The sequence below is a fragment of the Scardinius erythrophthalmus genome (assembly GCF_964197995.2).
Source record: "Scardinius erythrophthalmus genome assembly, chromosome: 8".
Lineage (NCBI taxonomy): Eukaryota > Metazoa > Chordata > Actinopteri > Cypriniformes > Leuciscidae > Scardinius > Scardinius erythrophthalmus.
Genome location: NC_138228.1, coordinates 11,877,920 through 11,889,145, shown reverse-complemented (window position 1 = coordinate 11,889,145; position 11,226 = coordinate 11,877,920). Strand labels below are relative to the sequence as shown.

Below are 11,226 nucleotides of genomic sequence, written 5' to 3'. Positions count from 1 at the left end.
CATTGCTAAGACTAGTCTTACAAGTTAGTCATCAGTTTTTTTGTTCATAACTTTTTTTAGTCAGTTACATAAAAAAATGTAGATTTGTCTAATTTGATACCTAAAAGTAAGACTGATTACCCCTAACTAACTGCTAGTTGTTCGTACTAGTTCTTAAGACACAGTCTTAACATTATCATAATGGCTATGCAACTGGCCCCAGGACTAAACAACCAAAAAATAGTTTTATGGCCAAGACCAATCGTTTTGTTTACAATCAAATCAAACATTCGAAAATAAATTACAATTTAACTGAATATTTAGGAGACAATTCTATAATAGGTCTATCTGTAGCCTATGTGGTTAATAACGGAAAAATACTGACAACGAAATCCTGACGAATACAAATCAAGTTCCTGTGTGACGTCAAGCAGTCAGTCAGGAGGAGGCTCGCGCATAGCATTTCTAACCCACAGTGAGCTGCAATCGTGCCTGACCGGTTACCGTCCCTATACTCCCAACACATCTGTTTTTATTTTCATATTTTTTCTCTCTTTTAGAAGAACGAAACCAAAATCCAAACTGAGGTTGCCTTAGTAAAGGTAGGTTCTTTTGTATAAAGCGTAAGATAAAATGGCTGCTCGAGTGAGAGCGTGAATTCAGAAAATGGCGTCGTTATAGAACAAACACCTGAGAGCGTTTCTGTATCTATTACTGTTCATATAAAATATTAAAATACGTGTCAGTCGTTAGACATATTAATATATATGTATAATTTTGGCTTCTCTCCGTGTCCTGAATCTTGAAAATGCCACGTGACCAAAGATAGCACGCAAGCTAGCCATTACGCCAAATAAATGTTGAAATATATGTTTACGTTTTGTTGTTAACTTAAATGATTCGGTCTTATTTCATGCTTTCAAAATAATGAAAACTAAAAGGCGTTATTTTCATGTTTTCTGTTTTTTCTTTGTTGCCTTTGTTACTGTGTTATCAAGCAAAATGTCTCGCCTATTTTGCTATGAAAGGTGGAAAACCATTTTGTTTCCAATCAAATATTCGTTACGTTACTATAAAATGTTTTCTAACAAACCTCAATCTCTGATGTAGGCCTTTTCGTTTTAAGGAAGAGGAAACCAGTAAATGTTTGTGATGTTACAAAATGTGTTTGTAATACGCAATAATTCCTTAACCTGTTAGTTGTGTTTTCTCATGTTTCCTTGACTTTCTTTCTCTCTCATACAGTTCGGATTTCCCCACCCCGCCCTTTGATTATAATTTTTTTGAAGATTCTTCGTTGTCAAGCCGCCAAAGTGGAGAGTGTGATTGCAGAAGGGGGTGCTTCTCGTTTCAGGTGAGATCAAACATCAGGCACTGGCCAGGATTTGGCTACCAGTCTTTCTTAACATCTATAGAAGAAACAGCTTAGCTATTGCCTAAAAATATAGACACTTGTTGCCCTAAATATGTTTAAATCATTTTTTGTTCAGCAAAATGCTTCATTTTGAAGCACCTTATTTAAATGGGATTTCCCAATGTTGAAGCTTTTCAGGTCAAAATGATATGTATAGGTCTACTCTCAGATTAAACACCCATGAACATTGTTTAATGACTGGCATTTCTCTCTATCGCACACTGGTTCAGTTGCGTTTTAGACCCGAGCATCTGCATTGACGCCGCACCAATCGCCTTGAGCAAGTGGACAGTTCAGTCGATTTAACTTAACTCATGACAGAGGGGTAAAGCATTTGCCTGAATTTTTAAAAGGATGTTTGAATTGAAGATTGAAATAATTGATCAAGATGGGAGAGTCACTCAGATATTGGGGTTCTTACCACGTTAAAGATAAAAAGTCATAAGGTGTATTAACTGGTCCACTAGTTCCTTTGTCTTCTGCTTTGCTATTTAAAATGGTTTCCACACCACAACAAATTGGATAACTGTAAGCCAGTTAAGTATTGGTTTGTGGTGGTTGTGTGAAAAGCATTTTTAAGTTGTTTAATCTAATATTGCTTTTGTTCTAGTGCTTCTTCGGGCGGAGGAGGAGGTAGGGGTGCACCTCAGCACTATCCCAAGACTGTCGGCAACAGGTATGCCATGCTAAAATCAAGAACATTCCAGCTTTGTAACATGCTTTAGAGACTCTAATTGCTTTGTTTGTCTTTAGCGAGTACCTGGGGAAAACCCCAGGGCTTAGCGTTCAGAGATGGGTTCCTTCACGAAGCACTAGACGAGATGTCAACTCCTCCAATGTCAACTCCTCCAATGAAAAAGAACATCACGATGGAATATTTAGGAAAGTGAGAGGGTAAGTGTCCTTAAGGAGTGTGAATATTAAATTAAATTTAGTTCACATTTATTTGTATAGCGCTTTTCACAATACTCATCGTTTTCAAAGCAGCTTTACAGAAAATGCATGGGTGATCAATGATCTGTTATTAGAGGTGACTGTGTCCAAAGTTATGCATTTCAGAAATGTACTTATACAAATTGTGCAGTTAGCTAAAAATGTATTAATTTAAGGCAGAAAAAAATAGCTAATTGAAGTAATGAATACATGTTAACAAATGATTAGTGTATATAGAAAATGTAGCATTGGTGCATGTTGATTCAGAATATTCAGTTCAGCAGTGATGAGCTTAAAGAAGCCTCTGTTTTTGAGCTCTTTTGTTCGTTGTGCTCTTGGCCTTTTGAGCATGTTTTTGTGGTTGTGTCAGCTGATGCTCAAGCTCAGATAAGCACGAATCTTTACATGTGGTAAACTGTGGTCTTTGTTTTAACTGGTACAAGATGTTTATTCTTTGCTGTTGCTTTTCTCTTTTTAGCATACTGAATAAGCTGACCCCTGAAAAGTTTGACAAGCTATGCCTTGAGCTTCTCAATGTGGGTGTAGACTCTAAACTTGTCCTCAAAGGAATCATCTTGCTGGTAAGCTGGTATTATAATTTAAAATGGCTTTTTTCTATTTTAATATAGGCTATTTGAACTGATGGTAATTATTCTTGTGATAGCAAAGCTGCATTTTTAGCATCATTACTCTAGTCTTCAGTGCCAAATGATTCTTTATAATTCATTCTAATACAATGCTTTTTTTTTTTTGCTTTTTTTTATGTAAACCTATGTATTTTAATATTTTTGTGGAAACATGACTTAAGGATTCCTTAAAGTTCAAAACAACAGCAGAATAAAGTTTAATTTCTTTAAAAAAAAAAAAAAATCTTACTGACCTCAAACTTTTTAATGGTAGTTATGGGTTTTGCTCATGTAATCGATTGATTCGTTGTGGTGTTAGTTATTATAATACAAATATTTAGACTATCATACAACCCTCCTTGGATATTAGTTCTAAGCCTGATTACTTTGCCACTCAAAAAAAAAAAAAAACAGTTCTCAGGAATGTTTTAGTATTGAATCTTACCTTTTAAAGAGCAACAGAGCTTCATACGTGTTTGAAACTCAAAAACCATCTTGATTAAAGTGATTATACACAATGAAATAAAACTATAAATATAGCTAAACATACCATACAATACTGAAATACCTGTGGTGGCTACATATTAATTCTGTTGTTTCCCGTAGATCGTAGACAAAGCCCTAGAAGAGCCCAAATACAGCTCACTCTATGCTCAGCTATGTCTGCGTTTGGCAGAGGATGCACCAAACTTTGATGGCCCAACACCTGAAATCCAGTCATCGCAAAAGCAGAGCACAGTGAGTTCCTAAATGCCATTTATAAATTGAATGCCATATCTGTTTCTTAAGGGTTTGAGGGTTTGTTGAATCTGAAAGAGCTGTTAATTTCCAAACAAATTATTGGTTACCAAGCTAATTGCCCCTTTAGTTTTATTTTCTCATTGTGCACCATACTCATTTTCATAACTGTATTTCCCTGCAGACTTTCAGAAGACTTCTAATTTCCAAGCTTCAAGATGAATTTGAGAACCGCGCCAAAAATGTTGACAGTGAGTCACTTCTCCCCTGCCAAACCCATCCCCCCCCCCCCCCACACACACATTTTTGTTTTGTTTTATTGCAAGGCATTATGCTCTGTGGCAGGTTTCTAATGTTTAAATGTCTCTGCATTAAGTCTATGACAAACAAGACAACCCTCTCACCTCTGAGGAGGAGGAGCAGCGTGCCATTGCCAAGATCAAGATGCTTGGCAATATCAAATTCATCGGAGAACTCGGAAAACTTGACCTCATCCATGAATCTATCCTTCATAAGTGCATCAAAACAGTATGTATCCTACTCAATTTTGCTCAGCATATCCCACTCATCATTTAGTTCCACTCCATTTTGTTCTTTGGTTAATGGTGAGTCAGTGATTTTGATGAGTCATTATCTACACTTTCTGTAGCTTTTGGAGAAAAAGAAGAGGGTCCAGCTCAAGGACATGGGAGAGGATCTGGAGTGTCTCTGTCAGATAATGAGGACTGTGGGGCCCAGACTCGACCATGAAAAAGCCAAGGTACCATCTGGCCCAAGAACATTTAAGGGTCACCAGGGTCCGAAATTAACACCCGCCAAGCGCCAAATGCGGGTAGATTTTCCGTTTGGCGAGTATATCTCAAAAGGCTATCCGCCACAGTGGCGGGTGAATGTTCATACCAAAATAATAAAATTGTCAGCGCGCACGCGCTCTTCTGCCTCCGAGCAGAGAGAGAGAGAGAGAGAGAGAGAGCGCGCGCGAGTGAGTGAGCCCCGGCCGCGCGCGCGCACTCACTATTCAGAGCGGACAAGCGTCAAGCTTTCCTGTACTTTTTGACAGAGCTTCTATGCAGCTCAAGTCGGCGGCGGTGTGTACGTACAGTTAACGCTCTATCTGTTGACGGCGCTGAGGAAAAAGGATATGTGAAGCTCCCGCCACTGGAAGAAGCGGTCGCCCCAAAAAAGCCGTGCAGAGCGTCTTCAGCACTCGCGGATCGTGCATACTCCGCCGCTGGCCAGGCTGCTTCTGCTTTAAGTTACATATTGGCCGTTCTTTTCTCGATAAAATTAGTTTTCTCATAGCGTTTGCAACGCAATACTCGTTCCCTTATCTCTCAGGGAACCGAGGTTACGTAAGTAACTTAACCGAGGACGTTCTGCCTTCCCTTCCACATGAGTCAGGAAACAAAACTGACAAAAAATAAATAAAAATATTTCACCCCAATGATAGTAATATTTCATATAATTTGATCAATTTATATAGTTTTTTTTTTTTTTTTAACTCCAGCAAGATTTTTTTTTATTATACATTTCAAATTTTGCTCTGGACAATTTTTTACGTTTGTATTCAACATAATTTGCCTACCTTATAATCTCAATTAAAAGTACTTGAATGAATGTATATGTGACAAAAAAGGCTGTTTATTATTTTGGCCGGTAAAAAATATGCTTGGCTGGTGGATTTTTTCATCTACCAGTCCCCGTGGCAGGTGAGCCAAAAAGTTAATTTCGGACCCAGAGGGTCACTATTCTTATTCACCATTGGAAAGGATTGACTGATGAATGGAAACATCAATGTCATGTAACAAGATCATTAAAAATAGTAAAAACTTGAAAAACAAGTAGAAGTGCAAGTTTAAAATACACAATTATATCAGTTAAATGTATTGAAGAAATATGATTTTAATGCTCATATGTAGGTATTAAGGGTTTGATTTAAGGTGTTTGTGATTGTAAGGGATGAGTTTCAACTAGGGGTGTGCAATATCATGATTTTTGATCGTGGATGATTAAAATGTCTCCACAATTTGCTTTTTAAGAAGTATTGTGCATTCTATCAGTTGCAGTTCTGGCGCCTCCGTCTCAACATACTGTACAACGCGACGTATATTATACTATGTTATACTGTACGTATACTGAACACAAGAAGATATTTTGAAGAAAGGCGCTAACCAAAAAGTTGCTTGTCCCCATTGACTTCCATAGCAGGAAAAAAAAAATATATGGAAGTCACTGGGGTACATCAACTGTTTGGTTATAAAATAGGGACATTGGTTTAACTGTAATGCTCAGTCACTTGCAAAATAGTAAAACCATCATGAAAAAGAATTGTGATAAAATCGTGATTTTCCTGAAAAAAATCGTGATATGATATTTTTGCCATATGGCCCACCCCTAGTTTCAATCATAAAACAATTGTCACAGGCTCCTGTTCTTTCTAGAATGGACTGCTTAATTTCACTTTGTTCCAAAATTGTTCAGTTTTCTTGAAATTGGCCTTATATTTGAAAGAGCCAAACCATGACTGATTGGAATAATGGCATTGTGACTTTTTAGACTTAGACTGAGGTTTAATTTTTTTCTAAAGCAGTTTTAAGAGGATGTCATTGAGTAGCATGATTGTAATTTGTGGGAATACTCCATTTATTGTTGCCTTTCCCACAGTCTTTAATGGATCAGTACTTTGGCCGTATGCTATCCTTAATGAACAACAAGGATTTGCCTGCAAGGATTCGTTTCCTACTGCAGGACACTGTGGAGCTGAGAGAGAACAATTGGGTTCCTCGCAAAGCTTTCATCGACAACGGACCAAAGACGATTAACCAGATTCGTCAAGATGCAGTGAAGGTGAGTCAGTGGTGGTTTTTCTTTCATATTTTACAAAATACTGTGAAATATTTTTAGGCTAAGAAGTCATTGACTGCTATTATAAACTGATGTTTTTATATATTATATATACTGAAGTTTATATAGTGTTGGTTATTTGAAGTTTTTATCTTTCCTTTTGTGAAGGATTTGGGTGTTTTTATTCCACCCATGAACCAGGGAATGAGAATGGACTTCTTCCTAGAAGGCCCCTTCATGCCGAACAGGATGAAACTGGACAGAGAAACTCTCGGGGGATTGGCCGATATGTTTGGTCAGATTCCAGGTGAGTTAAGAACCTGTGAATTGTATTGATCAACTGTCTCTTGATAAATGTGCCATGTCTTCATATTAACTGCATTTATATGTGCAGGTATTGGCATAGGAACTGGTCCAGGTGTGATCCAGGACAGATTTTCCCCCACCCTAGGACGTCATCGTACAAATCCTCTTTTCAATGGCCACAGTGGACATATGACCTCCCAACCACAGTCACAGTTTGACTTGGGTATGAAGCCTTTCATCAAGTCTAACCAGGTAAGCATAAACATTTTTTCAGCAATAATTTGCCTTTTTCAAAGCAGTTTATGAGATTGTTTGTTTATGAGAACTGTATTTCCTTAGGGACAGAATCAACATTTTCACAATCAAAACCAGAACCATTCGAACCAGCAGCAAGCTCAATCTAAAGACATGCCTCCACGCTTCAAGAAGGGGCAGCTCAATGCAGATGAGGTAAACCGGAGACACTAAATACTGAGTAAAACCAAACTTCTTGCACCCTGTGATTATAAAAAGACGCGTTATTCTGAGGGACTCAACTGGATGGCAGTTTTCTTGCTTTCTTTCTTTCTTTGTCTGCTCTTTCTTCCTTTTCTTTATCTCCTCCTTTTGCTTCTCTCCTATCCCTCATTCTTGAACTCCTACCCAGTCCGCTGACTGCGATTATGAGATATGAGGGTGTGAATTGGTTCAATTGTCTTAAACATTTTAATCTCTGTAATTAACCTAACAATGTTTGTTTTTCCATGATCCATTCTTACAGATCAGCCTTAGACCTGCTCAGTCCTTCCTTTTGAATAAAAACCAAGTGCCAAAACTGCAGCCCCAGATTCCCACCATGATTCCTCCCAGTGCTCAGCCTCCACGGACACAGACTCCACCACTTGGACAGGTATAAATCTCTCTAAGCTTTGCTGAACTCTCTCTTTTTTACAACTAATTACATATGGGAGCAATTCATTGCTATTATAGGGTTTTTATTTCATCTTGCCAGTGTGTTGCTCATCTTTCATGTGTTCTTTTTAGCCTCCTCAACTTGGTCTGAAATCCAACCCGCCTCTGATTCAGGAGAAACCTCAGAAGACTACTAAGAAACCAGCACCTACTAAGGAAGAACTGTTGAAAATGACTGTGGGTATCTTTGTTTGTGGTACTATTGTTCAAAGCATTTATCACTGATTGTTGGAGATTTTCTTATGGTTCACTGATTTTGTTTACAACAGGAGAACATTGTGACAGAGTATCTGAACAGCAAGAACATGGAGGATGCTGTCATTGGTGTGAGAGAGATGAAAGCTCCCAAACATTTTCTGCCAGATATGTTGAGTAAGATCATCCTCTGTTCTCTGGAGAGAACTGATGAAGACCGAGAACAAGCTAGCACTCTTATCAATACACTGCGTACTGAGGGCTTCATCACTGGGGAAAACTTCATGTGTGTAAGTTATCTTGCTTTATTTCTTAAGCAATCAAAAGGTTTGCATTTAGCATTTCACTGCTAATTCCAATAATTGTACTTCATCATCAGGCTCTGCTGAATGTCTTGGATCAGTGCCCTAAGATTGAGGTGGACATTCCTCTGGTAAAGTCATACCTAGCCCAGTTTGCAGCACGAGCCGTCATCGCTGAGCTGGTCAGTGTGGCAGAACTGGCTCATCCTCTGGAGAATGGCAACCACTTTCCTCTTTTCCTGCTCTGCCTGCAGCAAGCTTCCAAGCTCAAGGACCGCGAGTGGCTCACAGATCTCTTTCAGCAGAGCAAGGTCAACATGCAGAAAATGCTTCCTGGTAAGTCTCCTCCTACACTTGTAGGTTTTTATTATACAACTCTGGAATACTTGACTTTCATTGGTCAGTCACTGCATTTGATTTGATTTATTTTTTTTTTTTTTTATTTTTTTTATTAAAGCAGTGAAAATTGTTTTTTGGTTTTTACTATATCAAGTCCTCTCTAAAAGATTTTTATTATTATTATTTATTTGTTAGATATTTTGATATTAAATAGGATTGATTTAGTGGATTTTTGTTTCTCAGAAATCGACCAGAATAAGGACCGTATGCTGGAGGTTCTTGAGGGGAAAGGTCTGAGTTTCCTCTTCCCCTTGCTAAAACTGGAGAAGGAACTGCTGAAACAAATCAAGGCAGACCCCTCCCCTCAGACCATCTACAAGTGGATCAAAGACAATATTTCTCTCAAACTCCACACAGACAAGGGCTTCGTCAACATACTTATGACCAGGTACAGCCCACTGTATCTTCTCATCTACAAATGCAGATATATGCAACTCAGATTTTGTTATTAATGTTGTAGTTTACAAGCCTTGCTGTTTTTCCATTTAACAGTTTCCTGCAGTACTTCTTTGCTGAGCTTGGTGTGACCGAAGGTGACGAGCAACTTTCCTCACCTACTAAAGAGCAGCTGGACCAGGAGAAGCAACTATTACTCGCCTTCAAGCCAGTCATGCAGAAGTTCCTCCACGATCACACTGACCTGCAGGTCAGTGCCCTGTACGCCCTGCAGGTGCACTGCAATTCCAACGCTTTCCCAAAAGGTACAGAAACTACTGCGATTTGTAAGGTTCTGTCCCTGTTGAGATCATTAAAACATGCCTTTCTTATTTGAGTTATGAGGCTCTTATTTTTTATTGCAATTTAGGTATGTTGCTTCGCTACTTTGTCCACTTTTATGACCTGGAGATCATTGAGGAGGAAGCTTTCATTGCATGGAAAGAAGACGTTTCCCAAGAATTTCCTGGAAAAGGAAAAGCCTTATTCCAGGTGTTTATTTAACTACTGCAAACACAAACATCTCTCTATCTCTCTCTCTCTCTCGTGTACAAGCATGTACATTTACAATTATTTTTCTTTTCAGGTGAACCAGTGGCTGACTTGGCTTGAGACGGCTGAGGAAGAGGAGTCAGAGGAGGAAGCCGACTGAGGAGGGACTAATTCTCATAGTACATATTAATTTCCTGCTACATGACTTGCTGTCTTCTCTTTGGTTCCCACACTCTTTGCAGTAGCTCACACTCAGACAGCTTTATTACACTGCTGCTAGGCTCATGAATTAAACGAAAGGCATAGTAATACCAATATCATAATGTCTTGGTTTGCTTGTATCCTAACCAATGTCTGGCTTGTTGTGGGTTTTTTTAGATGATAGATCAACCATTATGCTTTTTCAGTAGAAAAAGTGTTAGTCAAATTTTCCTTACATGTTCTGCCTGGTTTAATCTGTTTTTGTTTCACAAGACACAGGACAGAAAACCTTTCGATGTCTCTGCGAAAGTTAAGCAGTCACTATATAGAACCAATGATTTGTTTGCAGTCTGTCTGGGGGATTGGTTAACATTAATCATGAGATGCTAGTTGAAAGGCCTTCATAGGTTACGCTGTAGACACTTTTGGTGTTATTCTGGGTCGGTTGCAATATCCTTCAACCCTCTTGCATGATTTAAACATCTAAAACTGTAATCACTGTAACTTGTTAGCAGTTTCCACTTCTACCTCCTGAATAAGCGTTATTTAGTACAGGCTTCTGATATGTCTAAAGTTTTAGTCTTGAATTAAGATCCAGAACAACTGCATAGTCATTCAGTTTTGCACAACACACTACCTAATATTTCAGCTTGCAGTAGTTTAAGTATTTTTCATTGAAGATTCCGATATCAAGCTACTAGTGTCAACTTAATGCCTCTGCTGCCCCAGCCTTACTTAATGTTGTCTGCAGTGTGGTCTGACAAGGTAACAAGAGATGTGTTCTCTGTCTGATGGCTGTAGTAATGTTGCCCTTCAGGTCCCAATGATCTGCTGCAAATTATTCCAATCGTAACCCTCAAACAGGTGGATTATTTTAACCTGCCTTTTAATTGATCATTAAACGTAAATGAAAACCCTTAATGCCCATTAAAGGGGAAAGGCTTTTGCCCTTGTCAATAAGGGGTTCTCAAACAACCTTTTATTGACAGGTGTTTAATTGTATTTGACAGTTAATCTTGTTGTACTTACATTTGCCAGCATGTTAACTGATCCAATTGTCAAATGAAATGGCTTATGATCATGTCATAATAAGGCTGTTTAGTGCTGGATTCACCACTATTGCTGAATTTACAATAAAGGAAAAACTTGATCAGCTTAAGTGTTTTAAGTGCAATTATTCCTCATCAGTGGGGATCCAGAAATATTCCACTTTCCTGTTTCTCCTCGAAAATCCAGAATCGTGGGAGTCTGCCATTGGTGACAGCTCACTGAAGTGGGAGGGGCCAGTGTCTCTTCCAACTCGAGGTGCTGCCACCCTGTACATTGTTCTGCTGAAGGGATAAGACAAATTAAGTCAAGACATTTTTTATTTTTTTTTGTCTTAATTTAGCATTGGTAAAAATAAAATAAA

General features: G+C 38.5%; 1 protein-coding gene across 1 annotated transcript; it reads left to right on the top strand.

Annotated features, from left to right (window-relative positions):
- Positions 1-397: 397 nt before the first annotated feature.
- Positions 398-10,972, top strand: eif4g2b (eukaryotic translation initiation factor 4, gamma 2b). Its single transcript, XM_081372421.1, has 21 exons — positions 398-581; positions 1,225-1,333; positions 2,004-2,069; positions 2,147-2,287; positions 2,805-2,907; positions 3,559-3,690; positions 3,875-3,941; positions 4,067-4,218; positions 4,340-4,450; positions 6,355-6,537; positions 6,703-6,841; positions 6,929-7,092; positions 7,180-7,290; positions 7,601-7,729; positions 7,864-7,968; positions 8,061-8,276; positions 8,366-8,624; positions 8,871-9,075; positions 9,180-9,388; positions 9,493-9,614; positions 9,709-10,972. Exons 8-21 carry the CDS (start codon positions 4,135-4,137, stop codon positions 9,772-9,774), a joined length of 2,103 nt encoding a protein of 700 aa, XP_081228547.1. The 5' UTR covers positions 398-581; positions 1,225-1,333; positions 2,004-2,069; positions 2,147-2,287; positions 2,805-2,907; positions 3,559-3,690; positions 3,875-3,941; positions 4,067-4,134; the 3' UTR covers positions 9,775-10,972.
- Positions 10,973-11,226: the final 254 nt, after the last annotated feature.